Source organism: Lichenostomus cassidix, chromosome 1Ab, assembly GCF_008360975.1.
Source record: "Lichenostomus cassidix isolate B80296 chromosome 1Ab, HeHo_3.0, whole genome shotgun sequence".
Taxonomy (NCBI): domain Eukaryota; kingdom Metazoa; phylum Chordata; class Aves; order Passeriformes; family Meliphagidae; genus Lichenostomus; species Lichenostomus cassidix.
The window spans coordinates 6281789-6301321 of NC_139481.1; the positions used below are offsets into that span (position 1 = coordinate 6281789).

At 35.8% G+C, this 19533-nt stretch overlaps 1 protein-coding gene across 1 annotated transcript; it reads right to left on the bottom strand.

Moving 5' to 3' along the window:
* Nucleotides 1-1803: 1803 nt before the first annotated feature.
* On the bottom strand, nt 1804-19016 carry NUP37 (nucleoporin 37). Its single transcript, XM_085049619.1, has 9 exons — nt 18797-19016; nt 16908-17032; nt 15854-15926; nt 12180-12274; nt 6008-6098; nt 4432-4613; nt 3458-3508; nt 2956-3049; nt 1804-2139 (listed from the first exon to the last, which is right to left on the bottom strand). The coding sequence occupies exons 1-9, from the start codon at nt 18950-18952 to the stop codon at nt 2026-2028; spliced, it is 981 nt and encodes a 326-aa protein (XP_084905745.1). The 5' UTR covers nt 18953-19016; the 3' UTR covers nt 1804-2025.
* Nucleotides 19017-19533: the final 517 nt, after the last annotated feature.

A 19533-nucleotide genomic window follows, 5' to 3' on the forward strand; every position in this document is an offset into this window, starting at 1 on the left:
AGGAAATGCAGGGTATGGAAAGTGAAAAACAGAAAGCAGAGGAAAATGATCCAAATTTTCCAAAACCTCTTAAAAACTTTTTAATTGAACTAACTTGTTCAACTGCACTGAACTCCCAAGGAGAGGAATTACAAAAAGCAATTGAGTGATAATTTCCAGATTTCTAGTGTGTATGATGTGAAAATTTATTTTGTCCCAGCACCCATACTGGATGATAAATATCAGACTGAGGAACAAGTACTGTACAGTATGTAACTGCTGGCAGTTTATACCCTATGCGTGTATACATATATATGCTGGCATTTAAAGGCCCTCTTGTGCAGCTTCACCTTCTAGTGAAGGAAAATTAAGATTAAAGACTGTTTAAGAGTTACCAAAATGAAGTTTGGTTGAACATCAGCACATTGAAGATGTTAACTTTCCAGATGCTGAGGCTAACTTGGAGTGGAAAAGCTTGTGTGTACAGAAAACTGAACAGAGCTCTATCTTCATCATTAGTAAAAAAATACCTGTCTTGTGATTAGGGTACACAGAAAAATAAAGGCAAGAACATGATTTTCAAGGCATTGAAACTGAGCTGCACAAAATCAGAGCCTCGGGTCAACTGCAAAACAAAACTGTACGAGCTGAGAAAAACTGGCAAGTGCTACTGTAGCTTACAGTGTTCATATGCATCTCGTTTGCTTATATATTGTTACAGGTCCCAGGACAGCACATTCAGGTTAGAATCAGCCCAGAACTCGAACAGCTATACAACTGAGAGACAAGCTAAAGAGAAACAAAAAGCTGATCCAAACAAATTTCCAGACATGGTGTCACCTGATCCTCCGCAAGGGGCAATAGTTGTTTTTAATAAGGTGGTCCAATGAACAGCTGAAAAGATCAGTGTGGATTAACATTTGCTTGATTTCCCATGGAGTCTTCTAAATCCGTGCTTGCAAAGGGTATTCTAGTTAAGTTTTCTCTATGAAACTGATATTGCCTCAATGATTTTTCTCTCAACTGAACTAAAGCGAAAGCACTTCCCTATCTCAGTAATCTAGGTGTGCCAGAAATTGTACAAATCTTGCAAGCAGTTCAGTGAATTATCAACCCTTGACAGTTAAATAGACTGAGAAATACAAATGTTAGGTATTATGTAGGTTTCTTTAGGAAAAAAGGAAATGGAAACCAAATGATAAATGGTTTGGAGTTCTCTGAAAATGGTTCATCAAGTTTCAGTTTTCCAAGTACTGTGCTAAGGCAACATCAGAGGATTAACTAATTATTTTGTTCTGTACAAAAGAGCATAGGGAACATGCTAAAAGCATTAGCTGCTCTTTCTTATTTATTTATTTATTTAAATATCCATATTACCTCTTTCCAGTATAAAATGAAGAGCCTTGAACTTGGCAAGATCATTCCTGGGTAAACAGTTTTAAGTAGTCCTTAAAAACAGAATATAAAAAGCAAACATCCTGGTTTCTGAATTAACTACAGAACAAAAGAATTTCTGCCATTTGCCTTCTTGGGTCTTGAGCAATTCTAAATCAAAAAAGTCTCACTCAAGAAAGCTTCTTCACTGTTAGTGGTAATTAGTTTATTCAAAAATCTTCAAGGACATTTTATGACAGTACATTACTGCATTTTTTTTTCTTATCAGATAGTGATGGTTGGGAAAGTTAATATACAGATGTTCTTTCTGAAGGTACTCTGCACAGTTTCAGATATTTGAGCTGTTTTAAGTGAGTGAGATTGTCAGACTCAGATGCTGGGACACAAAATCTCTTTAAAAACCACTTAAAATTAATTTCACACCAAATACCATGTTTAAAAAGTACTTTTTATTTTAATAAAATAACCCAAGTATCAGATATATCATAAACAATTTTACAAAAGCTCTTGTACTTGTAAAACACAAATGATTCATATCTTGCTTGCTTCTTTCTTCTGTTGTCCAAGTGAATAAATACAAGTAAATGTCTTCATTTGACTAGAAAAAAGGCATTATGCTGTCAAGTTTCACACTGAAGCCAAATGCTTATTTTACATTTCAGTAACCCAAAAGAAAATTTTATGATCTCCTCCGACTGCACATAAAGGAAGAGTTCTGTGCCATGTCAAACCAGATCCTACAGCTGCAGTTCCAGTCAGAATGGGCTTAAAAAAAAAATAAATAAACAAGAGGGAGAGAAATATCAATACAACTTCCCTTATAAATGATTTCTACACCATGCACACCATGTTGCATAGACAAATAAACACCACAGATGAAATACTCCTTAAGAAATACAGTTAAAATACAACAGAAAGTCAACTGAAACATCTGATTCTCTGCTACATAGTTCTAGTAGCTACTTACTACATCTAAGTAACATACAACAAAATATTTCACAATACAAAATTGCTGGAACTATTTACATTATTATAGACATTATTATTTTAAAGACATGATGTCAAACTTAGAAACCTTTTAAAATGAAATTACTTCTGCTATTTCAGTGTACTCACAAGTAGTATGTTTGGAAATAATATTTTCACTGTAAGCATTACAAATATATAATGACTCCAGCAAAACCAAAATATTTCTTATGCTTCACATTTTCATTCATGATTTAAAATATTAGTTAAAACCAGAAAAACACACAACTAGCTGTTTTGGCCTCCTTAGAACTAGAGACAGATTTATTAAATATCAGATTAAAGGTGTTTTTCTTCCCCCAAGCACCAATATGGCAAAGCAAACTAAAACATATAGATCAAGCAGCTTTTAAAATAGCAGGTTAAGTGTGCTGCATTTTTTTTTCCTTAGCATGAATACCATAAAATAAAATAAAATAAAATAAAATAAGAACACCAAGCAGCAGTTCCGGATGGTGTGGGCTAGTTTTTAATTGCAGTTTTTAAGTATACATGAGCCTGATCTGAGGAGGCATCTGAGATGCATCTGAGATGCAACTCCAGCCAAAAATTTACCTGGGGATGTCCTAAATGATGAACCAGCAATTGAGTCGTTGTCTTTCCTGGATATCCAGTGGTTGCAAACAAATTTTCATTCACTCGGGACCACCTATGAATAAAATGAATTGACCTATGAATAAAATTAATGTATTTTTCAAATAACCCTATCACACCATCAGAAGTGCACACAAAGTGGAGTTCTCTCCCTTGGGACTGTGTGAAGATGTCACATATTCTACTAACAGCAGAGAGATACGTTTAGTGAATTAGCTTGTAAATGATTCCCCACCCATAGCCCCATATGCACATTGTGGTAAAACAAAAAAACAAAACAAAACAAAACACAAGAACGTTACACATATAAACTAAATGTGGGTCATTCACAAATTTTACAAAGTTTATCAGTCAAGTCCCCTTAAAATGACTTGAGACACAACCATGTTACTAAACCCACAACTGCTTGCAAAGACATAGATTTACACAGATAAAACCCACAGAACAGATACAACACTTATACCTGAATAATCTTGCTCGATCAACATGGACAGGTCTCTTATCCTGTGGATAACTAAAAGAGACATTCAGGGTAAAAAACTGTTCTGCAAACAACTACAACTCACACTGTAAGAACCAAAAGTACAGTGAAGGGGACACATTGTCTACTCTCTGTGAAGCAGCAGAGGGAAAACCACAACATTCCTGCAGTTTTAATCTCAATATGAAGTAGGAAAACTAAAGTAGTTATCCAGTTTATTATGGATCAATAGTTACCTGTTTATGACTTGGAATGAAATTTTAACAAACACATAGAGTGAGAGGTAAACAGTAGTGAGATGCTATGTCAAATGGACAAAAAGACAGACAATGCTATTACTAACAGGAAATACTGATAAAGATGAAATAAAGAATATCAGGGAATGGTCTGTATCACTATTGTAATTCTGATAATTGTTCATTTATTTACTGACTACTTTATACAATATACAGTGCATTGGGCCTACAAAGATGAGGATGGGACTGGAGCACCTCTTACAAAGGAAGGCTGAGAGAGCTGGGTCTGTTCAGCCTCAGTAAGGGATGACTGAGAGGGAACCTCATCAATGTCTGTCAGTGTCTGAAGGGAGGGTGCCAAGGGCATGGATCCAGGCTCTGCTCTGCGCTGCCAAGCAATAGCATGAGAGGCAATGGGCACAAAGTGATGCCCAGGAAGTTCCACCTGAACATGAGGAAGAACTTCCTTACTGTGCAAGTGAACAGACTGCACAGAGAGGGTGTGGGGTGCCTCACTGGAGATATTCAAGAGCCATCTGGACACAATCCTGTGCCATGTGCTCTCGGATGACCCTGCTGGAGCAGGGAGCTTGGAGCAGACTGTGGTCCTTCCCAACCTGCCCCATTCTGTGACTGACATGCTGTATTAGCCAAGTACCTGCATCTCCTCATGAACTCACTAGGACAGTAAAGAAACCTTTCCCATGGGTACAGAAATACCTGGAGCGAGTGATATCCCAGATCAGCCAATCATTTCCAGCAACTGCTCCGATTTTAAGAGTGTTTTTTAAACACCAGTCTGCTGACATCAGTGGTGTTTGTTCACACTCCAGCGAGAGAATGGCCTGCTGTGTAATCAGATCATAGAATCGTATTGTTCCATTCTTCTCTGCCACCATCAGCTGTTAAAAGAAATTCATAGAATGTGGTAAACTTAGCATGTAATGGAATTTAAATATTTTATACTCTACAGAAGACCTAGAATACATTCAAACAAATACTAGTGACACTAAAATTTTTCACTTCACTGGTCTTGAACACTTCAAGGAGTGAGCACTCACAAACTCTCTGGGCAACCCCTTCCAATGCTCAGATAATAAAATAAGATTTTTTTCTCCATGAGAAGAAATGGTTCTCAGATATTCATGAGCAATAATTAAGAAAGGCAAAGAAGCATAAAAAACCATACTCCAATAACACCCAAATTTGTTTGGAAAAACAGAACTGTCACCAAAACATGCTTTTCTACAAACTAAAGGTCATAGTGCAGTAATCATTCTTCTGACCTGCAATAAGCTTTTCAGCAAGAACTAAGTCTGTCAAGTTTTATGAGCTTTGGGAATGGGCTTTACTTTAAAAAAAAAGAAACAAACTGTGCCTGTCTTTGATAATAGTCCAAGAAAAGACATTCTAATAATATGTAAGATTGGTGTACTATTGCAGTATTTTTGGGAAAATCTATTAATTTTGTTATGCTAACAAAGTTGCCCAGTAGCAAACATCAGCTAACCCACTGAATTCTGATTCCACCTGAATCAACAGTTTTCCTAGCTTTCTTAGTAAGGATGGATATTGATACTGGTAGGAAGTGTGGTCAGAGTAGAGATCCTCCTTCCCTATTGCTATGTAAGTATTTTGATATCTTATTTGACTGCTTTTCTTTGTTTTAAGTATGTGTTTTGTGATAATCCAAAAACTATCTGTAGCTGCTTAAGGCAGTTACTGATAGGCACAACAGGAATAATAAATCCAAGACTGCAGGGACTAGACCTTTAATGAAGCTGGATATTTGGGTACATACCAGCTGATTAATCCTCCCCAGTACAATAAAGAGATAAAATCACAGTCTAATGATTTGATTTTTCAGAACGTATTTCATATACTTCAAGCAAGCACAACAACAAAAAATCCCTTGTTAACTTCAAACAGATACTCTTCAAAGCTTGGCAAGTTCTATAAAGAGTCTGTTATTGGTGAACCGTGTTACCATGACTGAGAAAAGCTTGAGCTCTTCTCTGGGAAGTTAATATGAAATCAGAATAGTTATCAACAACTGATGTACATAATCAAGAAGGAATATTTCTGATGGGAGGAGTAAGGGACTGAGGGTAAAATGACAAGAATGATTATGAGAATTCATTTACAGTCACTTCACATTAACAGATCCAACCAATATCCAGTTACAGTGTAAACTAGCTCCTCAAACTTCAGTGTTACTACAGCATCAAAGATTCATACTTTAGGTGTGTCCTCCCTCCTGTTATTTTAAAGGTGGTGAAAAGCTGAAAACCACAACCTTAAAAGCCTCCTCAGGATGCCAGCAAACGCTCATTCCAGGAGAACGTAAAACAAAATGGGCCTTCTCATTTCCTTCCAAATCCCAGACCCTGGAGAGAAAAGAAAGAAAAAAAAAAAGTAAAGTACTAAACTATTGCCATTTGACTGCAAATACATTAACTCTCAGTGCCACAATGCATTCACAAAGGAAGTGACCAAATGAAATAGTGTTCATGTTGCATCATTTGAAAAATAAAAGTCAATAAAAGTTAATAAAAATGGCCTGTGCTACAGATAATGTATTTTAACACTGAGGAGCTAGGCATAGCCTTTAAGTATTCAAATAATTTGACATTTCAGTTATCTAGACAAGAAATCTCAATGAGATTCTCCCACTTTCTTCATAAGTCAACACTACAGCCTTTGTACTTTATATTATCTTTATTGATGTAATAATATTATATAAATGTTTTATATATTATATATTTTATATATTATTTATACCATAATTAATAGTGAGGAAATAAACAAATAACAAATAAATAACAATGCAGGAAGGTCAGTGTTGGTCCAGCTGCTACAAGCAACCCAAAGTGAGGTACCAAAGAACTTAAATCATCCATGTTGCCATGTAAAGGGTAAGACCATGCATTAAAATATTTTGGCTACCTAATACATGAGTTTTTCCTGGTAGGACAAGATTGAGTAATGGAAATATCAGAAAGCAGAAATGAAGCTAAGGCAAACAGAAGGATCCACGGCAGAGGTAACACTAGGCAACAAAGGGTCTTGGAGAGCTTTCAGCAGATAAATCACATGTGCCAGTTTAACCTTTTCCCTTAGAAACACCTCCATATCTGTAGTAACACCTACATTAGTACATATCTGGCAGCTATTAAAAAAAAAAAATTAAAATCCACAGTGTTTGGTCAATATGAATTGACAAGGAAGTGTATTCTGAAACACCAAAACTAGGTTAGGTGATGAGTGAGTTTTCTTAGGATGTGGTCAATGTGTTAATGAGCCATGGAGCCACTTTGATTATAAAATGCAACAAAACCAAAACTCAGCCTATTTCACCTCACAGCCACTGCTCAGCTCCCTCTTTTCCTACAAAATCAACAGCTCAGTTGTAGGACAAAGACATCACAGCTGTGAACACCAGTCTCAACCACAAGGCTACATACTATTTATATGCATTTGGACACTCAAACATACACATATATCCTTCCTCTCTGACATACAAAACCTTAGCAACAGACAGTTTTTAATGTAGTGTTCTGCCAGTCTTTTGAGCTAGATGAGTGGCTACATACTATTATTGTTTATTCTAGAGGATTTTTGCTGACTTCCTCCAGACTTTTTCAGTTTATATCTCACCAGGGTGCTTAGAGCCTTATATTTAAGAGATTAAAAAAAACCTCTTAACTAATACATCATAAGTCTAGACAAAATATATGGGAATAAAGTAAATATATTTAATGAACAATGTTGTTTTCTTATGCCAAACCACAACAGATCAAATATTTGTTCTCCCTGTAGAAAACACAGGGTCTCTAATCTTGAAGAATCAGTGTCCTTACGAAAAAAAGTCAAAACAAAAACCTGACAAGTGTTTAAAAAATGAAATATTTACTTGATTAGGTAATTTAGAAACATACAACACTTTCTTCTACTGCCAAAAATTTTGCCTTGTAGATTTGTCCAAGTCAAATCAACACTTCCCATGTGTATTTACTGTGCAGGGAGAAAATTATGATAGAACAGAAGATGGTGAATCATATTGGCAAAAGGAATATGCCATTATGTTTCCTTCCCTGAAGTGAGTGATGTTATTAGGTGTTGAGACAGAAATTTATGTTTCTTACCTCCCTAACTTTGTTATTTATAAAGTTACCAAATTTGTATTTTTTACTTTGTAAGAATGGCAGGACTGTTAGTAACAAACAGTATGGGGAGGGGAAAGGGATAAAAGCCTCTCCTTTGTTTTCTTTATTAATACCAAAGATGGTGTAATGTAGTTTTGGGGAAAAAAACCCCCAAACCAGGCAACACAACATATCAATAGATCCCTGTCTGAATGCATCATCTATACAATTACATGTGTTCATTTAACTCTTTTCAGTATTTCTTTGTGACTAACTCAAGTAAAAAACGTGTTAACTCCAAAAACTTAGCCAAACTGATTTTTAATTACAAAATTACTCAATAATCATAACCAAATCAGCTACAGATGCTATCCCCCTATTTTGTCCACATTCCAATCGTGTAAATCAATCCAAAAAGACTAAGGATTTTGTCTCCCATTCAAAGCTCTTCAAACTTTACTAATATTACCACGATTTTACACTAAAGTACAATCCTGTCTACTTTTCTCCAAACATCCTTATCTTTTGTATTCTTGCAATGTGTGACTCTCTTACTTCTCCTTTTCCCACCAACCATTGTGGCATAGACTTGTTATTGAGCTTGTGGTATTTTTTTTCTGATATTTAAAAAAAACTCCACAAAAATTTATTGGAGAAAAATAAACACAGTTGAACTAAGGGCCAAAGTTTGATTAATGGAAAGTGTTAAAAATTATATGTAATCTGCTCAGTAAAGTAATTATTTTTTAAGTAACTAAGGACTGAGAAATATATATACTGCTGTTCTCAGAAAACCTCAACTCAAATACAGATAGTTTCAAATGCTATTAAAGAAAATTCTTGAGATATGAGTACATTTCTCTTGTCACTCAAACCCTGTAACTAACAAACAAATGAAAACTGCAGTTATCTCACAGCTTGAAGATACTCAAATTCCATCGGATCAGCTACACTGTATCTTGTATGCACGACTATGGATGCACATGTGCAGGAATTTCATCATACAGTGGACTTTTACTACAGCTGGCAAAGTAGTCATTAGAACTCTGAAAACTTGTCTTGTGGCAATGAAGATGATCCTTATTGTATCTTCTAACTTTCTGAATTCTGAGTAATTCTAACTAACAGAACCAAATGCTAACTGGATAAAAATCATCATTCAAACTAAACCAGATTGCAATCTTCAGGCATTTCTCAAATCCCCAGAAGATGAAAGTAAAAATGGGAATTCTTCCAACAAAATATTTCAAACAATTTTAGTGAGTGGGTGGGGGCTAGAACAAACCTTGACATCTGATTCCCAACCACAAAGCCAGATCAACTAGACTTGATCCATAACTCAAAGATTGCTCATGTCCAACATGGTTTTATTGGGGTTTTTAATATCTAACTTTAATGCATTTCTTTATATCTCCATCAGACGTATTCCGCGTGCAAGGAAAATCCTATCACTCCTGAAAAGCCTAGAGGATTGTGGGGAAGGGAAAGATTCCTGGTACTGAGATCACACAGGTAGAGTGAAGTTGTTCCTCATTGAAAACAAGGAGTGAGGAGAAGATCTCAGGAAAGGAACATGAAAGTGCAGAGATTAGTAAATACTGCAGAGAATACAACCAGCACTGGCTTCCTCTAAGGTCTTCTGCCAACTCCATATGGATGTGGCTATCGAAGATTTGGAGGCTACTAGGCAGGACATGAAAGACTGAAGTGGAACTGCTGAAATTTCTCTTATCTGGTCAGGAGAAAAGTATAATATTCAAGAAAACTTTTAGTAAATTATTTTATTTTAGTGACAAAGAAATTAAGTCTTTTCATAGAGGAATGTACAAATATTCCTTCAGAGAGCTGACCCGTGTTCACCATTATCTTTCAGTGATCTAAGGAAATGTCATGGTTACTAAAGAATTAGCAATCAGAATATTTCAGATCTTGGCATTAAAAACCATGTTATCTCTAGATTCTTGTACTATCTACTTGGATATTCAAGCATTGATTATTTCTCACTTCTAACAGCGGGGTGCAATTATACCCTGCAGTGTTGGTAGGAGGAGAGGCAGTGCAGTATCTCCACTGACTGTTCTTCTCTAATACACATTGCAGGCCATGCAGATTCAGAACCAAGTCCGAGAAATACACAGTTCTACTACTTATTACTACTGAAATACCTTTAAAATTATCTAATGCAAAACCAGAGACCATGCAGCATTTTTGAAAAAATGTGAAGCTTCGGTTCTGTCCTTTCAACCAACGCAAAAAATAAGAGCTATCAGCTTATTGTTCCCAACGTAGATGTAAAAACTAAATATCTGTGGTATGACTGTTACTGAGAAACTCAACTACCAATTCTGCCAATGGCTTTCTAAAACATAAAGTAACTTCTAAACAAATTTAATGCAATGATTTATATTTAAAAGTAATTTATAGGCTAGACTACATTTTAGGACTGTGTGACCCTTAACATAAGCCATAATGTGTCACAAAGGAAATTACTACATCATCCTCGTATTTTGAAGACTTCCTGACTAGAAGTTTATTAAGACCAGACTGAAAAAAATGTTCCAAACATTTGATCCAGAAAACTTTTTTTTTTTTTTAAGCTGACAGGCGACCAGTGAATTCTCTCATATATATGAGAGCTAGTTGATATTTGCTAGTCCAACACCAGCTAGTTGATATTTGCATTGTGGCTGTACAATGTAACACAATTGTGTAAGACTGTATTTGGGGAAAATACAGGGATTTATACACAGATTGTGCAAATTGAAAGACTGGACTCTAAAAAATTCAAGACTGCTTTATTCTCATAAATTATAATGCACAACTAGCTTGATAAAATGTAACCAGCATACCTCAGAAAGAACAAATATTTTGGTAGGACATTTCTTATATGAAGGGATACAAGGAAATGACTTTAATTACACATAAACATTATATAGAATTTTGAAATTAAATGTAGGAAACAGTAATTCCTGAGTGACACAGCAGCAGTTTAAAGGTAAGAACAGTGGATAAAACCAGAATCCCACTTACACTGTCTGTCCTCCAACCAAAATGACTGACCCCCACTCTGAGATGTCACTGTTGCAGCAGCTTGTGGCAAAACTGAAAATCTCACTTCCGATAAACTCAGGTCTCTGATAAACTTAAACCTAAACTTTCTAGTGAGTGAAAACCAGAGAAGACCTAAACATGTTTGCATATAGTCAGTAAATCTGAAACATTGTTTTAAAACTTTATTAAGACTTAAAAGTGGAACTCAAGACTTGTACTAATTGTTCTAGAACTTTATTCCACAGGCATTAGCAGATTTTGTATCCTAAGAACAATTTCAGGATAGACATTCAGTACAGACAGAATTATTCCTCTTCTTACATTACTACTGAAGCAAATTACAGAGTAAGTAAAGAATGATTTTGGTAAGTCCCAAGGAATGTATTTTCCATTAGTTTTGAAAGTGTAACCTTTAGATTCAATAGAAAGTGTCTTCATACCCCACATGCACGAATGGAAAAAATAAGAACTCAAGTAGCCAAAAAAAATCCTACTTATTTCCCATGGCTTTTAACCAAAGACTTTATGGTTTATGGCACAAAATGTCATATTTACGGAGCTGAAATCTTGTTAGTATACATTAATTACATAAATTATTTCATTTAAATTAGTATCAGTTAGATTTCTGATATTAAATAAGTTTTCTTTCATCCTAGAAAAGCCGAGCATTTCATAAAATACACACAAAAAGGCCACATGGTCTAACAGTTTTTTGGTGAATAAGCCAAATATGAGTTTAGATTTAATGAAGAAATCAAGGATAGGAAATAAATCAGAGCAAGATACAGGTAAGTCATCCATGTCTACTTTCATTCCTAATGATTTTGTTGCAAATATGGACTAAACATCTATTGAAGAACTGCCTGCTCATCAGAGTAAAGAAAGTCAAAGATGATGCTTTCTCAACCCTCTTGCTGCTCTGCTGCAATGACCTGCAAAGTCTGCACAGCCCTCCTGCTCCTTCCAACTGCCCTGGAGGGATAAGAGGAGCAGCTTCACAGATTCAGGTACAAACACACTCCTAGAAGTGGAAGATGGGTGGCCTTTGGACAAGGAGAAACTCCAGCATCAAAAACCTGTACCCAGCATGCTTCAAAGCATTAAATCATGTTTCTGTTCTACTTCCAGTTACAAATACCTGAACACATGCGGCCATGAAGGCACACTACAAATAAAGAAAAAAAATGCATATTTAAGTGGACATATAAAGCATTCCCACATTGAAAAAGACAAATACCAGTTTTTCAATAGTGTTTGGAACAAAATGCATACCTGCAGGTGTGATCATCACTTACACTTGCAATTTCTTGACCTTCATTGGGAGCAAAGACCAGATCATTAATGTAATCTGAGTGGCCATCAAATGTCTGCCAACCAGAAAAGAGAAATACTTTTACCTTAGAGCTGAATATTCCACCAATGTATTTAACAGACCTGCTAATGGAAAGATGTCTAAGTGTGAGATAAAAGTATCATTTTACATAGAAGGTAAAAACAGTTTTTACCAGTAACTGGGTTTCTTAAAAATATCTAATTCATGTGTAGATTCATACTGTAAGTGAAAAGACCTCCCCACTATTCCTTGTAGCTGCTACAGAGGTCAGTTTGATGCTCTTGCTTGACAGAAATCAGTGAATCACATCAGAGCTTATCCTTTTTTCAGCCACTGAATTTTCAAGGTAGAAGATAATAGATCTCAAAAAGGAAGAAGAGAATGACCAGGAATACATGAATGTATGCATGATCTACCTACATTAAAGAACTCTGATTACTGGCAAGTAACTCTGATCTCTGAATCTCTCATTAAATACATCTATGGTCTTTTTGATGGAATCTCCCAAAATTTTAAGTCAGACAAATGTCCATGTGCAGATGTGTCTGTTACTGTTCCACCCTCTTCTATTCAGTCTCACTGATTAAGTCTCAAGGCATAGCTGCTCTTGTTTTGCCCAGCAAGGTATCATAAAAATGAGACAAAAATATCCTCTGGTTAACAGCATGAGGCTGAGAGATTGCAGAGGAAAACAAGGTCGAATGAAAACAAGTTCCACAGTTTTCTGAAAGAAAAACATATTACCTTTAAGTGTAGCTATTCTGAGGAACAAATGCAGAACTGATAAAAAAAATATCTCAAGCACGCACACGAGCTAAATCCCCCTCTCTGAAAGTTTTATGAATGCCTCATCAATTCAATACAGAAACATTTTCAGCAGCCAACTTTTTTTTTCGCAATAAGTAATTGTTTTATTAAAACCTAATGGATTATACTAGAACTAATAGATTCTAAGTTGATATTAAACTATTTAGACAGAATGCCAAGTCTTTTGACAATTTTCAGCATTCTGAATTCAAGTGTCCTGCCTCATTTTACTTCTACAGTTCTGATGAAATATGCTTTTTATTAAAGAAAATTTGAAGCAGGACAAGGAAGCCATAATTCATTTCCAAATGAAAACCTCAAAAGGAGAAAAAGGTTTCACAAAGATCCATCAGTCATATTTTTACCTTTTGTTTTTTTGTTCTGGGCTGGATCCAACCCATAAATTTTGGATTAGCCGTGTCGACAAAGTAATGGAAAACCCAAATGTGCTTCAAGTTCCTTGCTGATAATTACCTCAAGACAGTTTTTCCACCGGGAAAACAGAGTAAGATTACTCCGTCAATCCCTCCGAAACAACACGTACTAATTGTTTACTACAAGAGACAAAATGTTCAGAGTTTACATTCTGAACAGTCACATACTTCCTTCAGCTCTGTTTCCATGTTCTGTAGCTCTCCTGAAGATCCCATGTGTCAAGTGTGCACTGGAGAATGGATTCAGAATTTTCCACGTGTTCATCCTGGGTTCAGCCTCAGGTTTATGAAATAGGTTTTCTGAGGTGGCAGTTAACTGTTACTAAGAAGCCACTGCATCAAATTTTATTGAAAGCTAAAGTCAGCAGAGCTCACCCAGAATTTGTGAACATCTGAGATTTTGCATGGGCTTTAAATCAGAGTTAGGTGTTACTTTTCTTGACAAGAAGTCTAGAGTAGAATGATCATCCAGGTATAAGAAATGAAGATGATTGCCCAAAGAAAGGATTTTCCACACTATCAAAAAACCCCAGAAGACATTCTCAAAGCCAACTTTTACTGACATAAACACACTAATCCACATTTTTTCTCTTCATTAATGAGTTCCTCACAAATAGGTAAACACAAGTATTTTTAGCTATTTTCTGATTATTTTTAACATTAACCAAGCCTGACCCAGTAACAATATGTATTTTCACTTTTTCCTCAGCCAGAGTACATCCTTAATGAAGTTCTTGGACAGCTAATTTCAGTGGTGGAGCTGGCATAAACAAAGTTAATGGCTTTACTGCTAAGTTCAAGCCAACATTTCTCATTTGTATTATATATGCACCAAACAATCATAGAATCATTAAGGCTGGAAAAGACCTCTGAGATCACTGAGCCCAAACATTAACCTAACACTGCCAGGTTTGTCCCTAAGCACCCCATCTGTAAGGTTTTTGGAGACAGTGATTGCACTGCTTCCCTGGGCAGCCTGTTCCAATGCTAGACCACCCTTTCACAGAAGAATTTTTTCCTAATACTCAGTCTGGCACAATCTGAGGCTGTTTCCTCTTTTCCTATCACTTGTTGGCTGTGAGACTGATCCCCACCTGGCTACAGCCTCCTTTCAGGTGGTTGTAGAGAGTGATAAAGTCCCTCCAGAGCCTCCTTGTCTCCAGGCTGAACCAGCTCCCTCAGCTGCTCTCATAGGACTTTTGCTCCAGGCCTTTCCTCAGCTCCATTGCCTTTCTTTGGACAAGTGTCTCCCTTGTCATGAGTGGCACAAAACTGAAGAGAGGATTCAAGGTGCCAACGACAGAGGGACAACCACTTCCCTACTCCGGCTGGCCACACTGTTTCTTGTGGCCTTATTAACCCAAAATAAATTCAAAAATTAGAACCTAGATGTTGAGTTTAGCTCCACAGACTCTGTAGTACCAAATTCATCCCATAGTCTCAGTATTTTAAATTATTATTCATCCACCAGCTACAACGGTAGAAAATGTAACTTTACATTTTGCTAAGAAGTTAAAAGATCTAATTCACATCTGAACTTTCATTAAAGCCCGTCGTCCGAAATATGATAAAACTGGCAGATATGACATAAATAGATAGCTTTAATATGGAATGACAGATACCAACTTGCAAGTAAAGAATATAAAGAACTTTCAGGACTATTTTGTCAGAAATGCAACCAAGCTGACTGTAACTATGTCAGTTATCCCACTGCTCAGTGGCAAAATCATGTAAGGTGATCACCACTGAAAGAAGGAAATTAAAATATGTGCATGTATGAAGCAACATAAAGAGCATTTTCTTTAAAGACACTTAGTGACATCCATCTTTACTTCTTATGCCTGCCTTTATTCATTCTATTATCAGTATGACAACATAAGTGACATCCACAATTCACTTAATTCCTGTTTGACAAATCTCATTGTTTTACTAATACAAATTAACACACCAAAAATAAAAGTCTGGTTTTTTCTCCTTTATACCAAATAAGCCACTCTCATTGAAAGAGGCATTATCATATTCTAAAGCAGTAAAAACTAAGGAGGACTCTCCCCAAGGCTTTTTTTATTAATTAGATTTGCTTGTTGTTAGCTAACACCTCACCAAAAAAACTTCAAACTGGATAGCACAACCATCTAATTAATAGCAGAACTTGGACTGGAACATTGTTTCAAAGGAAGACTTTTGAAAGAAATCAGACCATGTAGGTGATAATTACAGTAATTCCCACTGGAAAGACAGAAAGGTATTTACAATACAACAATTATCCCTAGAGATGATATAGAGTCTGTCACAAATGGAGAAGGACAGTTAAAGATTAGACTTCAACAAAGACTAAATAATCTTCTAAAAGTCACATTAGCTGCCCTTACCTTGAATTCATTCTTGTCCTGCAGGTCTGAAGTAAACAGCCTTAACTTCCTGTCAGAAGCCGCAGTACAAAACCTACACTCAGACAAAAAAAAGGCCCTTCAGTCAATCAGCATTGCAATAGTTCACTTTTGATCAGTTTTCCTTCATTTTAAAAATGCAAAGTGAGATGCAAAGAAAAAATCAACTTTGAAAAAAACGAAAGCATCCATCTTGACTTTTTTGCTTTGGCAACAAGCAGAGTTATAACAGGAGTTTATCTGTAAAATAGTGTGCATCAGGAGCCAGGAATACTTATTCACAGAAAGAAATGTAAGACATTTTACAAAGCTAAATCTGGATCAATTACCAATTACCTGAAATAGCTCTCATAAATGCCACTGAAACTTTCCTTGGAAGAAGTGGTAGAGCACCAAAAAGAACCCGCATTATCAGTGGTTTAAAATACCATAACATAAAATTCATAAATTAATTTCTAACACATTTTATCCCAAAAGACTGTGCAGCAGTAAGCAACTATGGTAATTTTGAAGAATCACACAAACTACTGAATACATTTTAATTCTTAAGTTCATATTTAATAGCTAACTATCTTTCTAGATTTTCTAGATTGACACCTCAATGGCTCTCACAAATAGTATCTGACCTATTCTAAAACACAGCACATATTATGCAAACCAGTACAAATTGCTTTATAAAGGAGACCATTCAAATGATCTCACATCTATTAAAGCCCTTAAAAGAAATGCTTCCTCACAGATGTACAAAGAATGAACTATGTCTGAGGTCCATAAAAATAATAAACGAAAATTATTGACTGTTTGTTCACTGGTGAGAGGGTCAAGGGGCACAAGAAGTAGGACAAAAAACAAACAAATGAACAAAAAAAAAAAATGACTATAAGAATAAAAATGTCCTAGTGAAGTGTTCTGAGACTTCCTCAGTGATTTCTGAAGAGTCAGATTTCACTCAAAAGCTTTGAGCATTCCAATATTAAGGAATCAGGAAAAGCAGATAAGAGACAAGGATTCATTGCAGCTGTTTATTGTTAAGTACCTTATCTGGGGAGGGATAGCATCAAGTCTAGTTTCAGGACTCCACGCTATGGCATCAACTCTGATTCCATGGTGAAATGTTCTTAGTGTTTTATACTGCATGCCTTCCACTTCTGCATCCTCCTCCTAGAGAAATACTGCAGTTAGCTGATTCAGAACAACATCTTGATGACTTCTAACAAATCAAACTGACATGAAATGAAAAGGCTTTCAAAATTACACATAATGGGATCTTTTCAGATCATAATACCTTCAAAGTGAAAACCTGGAACATGAAGGAAGTATTAAATTGAAATATTTAAGTACTTAAAAATACATTAAATTATTTCAGTTTCAAGCCAGAGGCCAGTGCAGAGCACAAACATCAGAACTGAGCTACAAAGATGCTGAGCTCATTCTCTGTGCAAGTAGTATCTTCACAAATAAATTCACTTATAGCAGCATGGTAAGTTAGCACACACTGCAATGAGAAGAAACAATGGGAACAAAAGCAAGCCTGTAATTTAAACTTTCTTCTCTCTGAGTTGCTTTTACACCATGGAAAAATGCTGCCACTTTCAGAGCATTGCTCTTCAAACAGCAGGAGATAGACAAGTGCCCTCTGTCATCTCACCCTAATTACAGGCTTGCTTATTTTCCCCACTGGTGAGAACACCACACGATAGGAGAAATGAAACAAGATTGTAGACTCCATCAATAAGTTGACCTCTAGAGAACTTCTGAAAGTTTTCAAAACATCCAATGGAGCACCTCAAAGGATATTTCTACAGAATTTTCTCTATTCTATTCTAATGCTGCTGTAAGGTAAAGAACCTCTGTGTGCACTCTCTGCATAATGTAGAAGCCAAGCAGAACCCAGCTGAGGATGCATGAAATTACTCACAGTTTTTCAATGCTTCTCAACAGGAAGAAAGAATAACATTTTCCTCTCCTACTTTGAAATATTCATTGACTCCATATGTGGAAGAGAAGGGAGGATATGAAAATTATAGAAAAAATACCTTGTATCAGTGGATGTCAAAATTTTAATTACTTCCCTTTCAAGGCATACACCAGAAACAAGGTAGAGAGCAATGCAAATGCCAGTATGTTTTTGTGGTTAGCACTTGGTGCTTTTCAGAAAATTTCCAGCATTCAGACCATGGGGAATAACAATAATAATAATAATAATATCAGCAATGCTATCATTCATAGTAGACAAAGTACAAGAACATTACTGTATAACAGGGAAGAAAGATGAAGGAAAAAAGCTTGAAAATTCCAAGCAATTGTCTCCAATTAATTGTCAAGCATCTATCCAAAAAAAAAAGCCCAACTAATGAAAAACATGTTATATGGTGTAGAAAGATATAATACTCAATATTTTACATTTTAAATTTTTTTACAATATGGTAATTCTAAATAATTTCAAGCTACGAAATTTTACTGTTTCCAATAATCTGTGAGGGAGATCCAGTAAAAAGAACTGGGAGAGGAAAAAAAAATAGGTAAGTATTTCTACAGTCCATCCCTAAAAAGAAATACCTATAGAATTAGCACAGACACTTTAGTTGTAAGATTGAAAGTAGTTGTAATCTCTGCTGTTTCCCAGGCTAGCTGAAAGCTAGATTCTGTGACTCTATGATTCCAGCCAAAAGGAACTTTATACCACCCTGTTTATACGAGAAGGATGCTCATTTATATTAATATGTATTTTATGTATATATATATATTTATATTTCCCTGAAGAACAAATATCCCAGACTTGTTAATGTAATAGACAAGTAAAATCATGCTGTTTATAACAGGCAAGGGAGGAAGCAGGAAAGTGACCAGTCTTCCATCAGGAGTGGTGCTGGCAAAGTCAGTTTCAGGAAACAATTCATCAAATCAACAATAACACAGACTGACCTGAAATCTGCAAGTCCCAACAACCACATAGTTGTTGCCACCATAAGCAATGAGGGAACATGCATCTCCACTGTCAAATGGATTGAATTTTACCACGTGCACATAATCCTCACAATCCACAGTGTAAGAAGTGTTTCTAGTAGAATCTTGCTTCATTTTCAGTGAACTAAGTCAAGGTATCACGGAAGAGATGTCTTCTCAAGGATGAAAATCTACATTCCTACATAAAAAGTTTTAAAAAGCATGGATTACTCATTTGCATAAAGAAAAAATGTAAAATGTGTTTGTGGCAGAGCAAATCAAAATTCCCTGCAACATATTTAAGACCACAAAAGTTGCACTTAAGCTTATTATTTTTAGATGTAGCATGCTCATTTCAGCAATTAAAGTATTTACTAACCTAAGATAAATTCAAAACTGTCTCTACAGACTGCATCAATAACTGCAGATTTTGTGCTACTCTTGGCAACCCAACACCAATACAAAAAAAGGTAACACAACAGAAAAGTCACACAACAGCATTTTAGCATTTTCAACCAAATGACAAGAAACTATACATCAATAACTTCAAATCCCCTTTACTCATCTACCTCTTTACAGACTGTTCGTCTAACTAAAACCAGAGTTAACCAACGTTGCACGATTGAATGAAATGAAACTAAATGAAAATACTGTCAGGCATTCAACCAGTACTCACGAAAGTCAGATTCCTGTGCTAGAACACAAGAGGTCAAGAT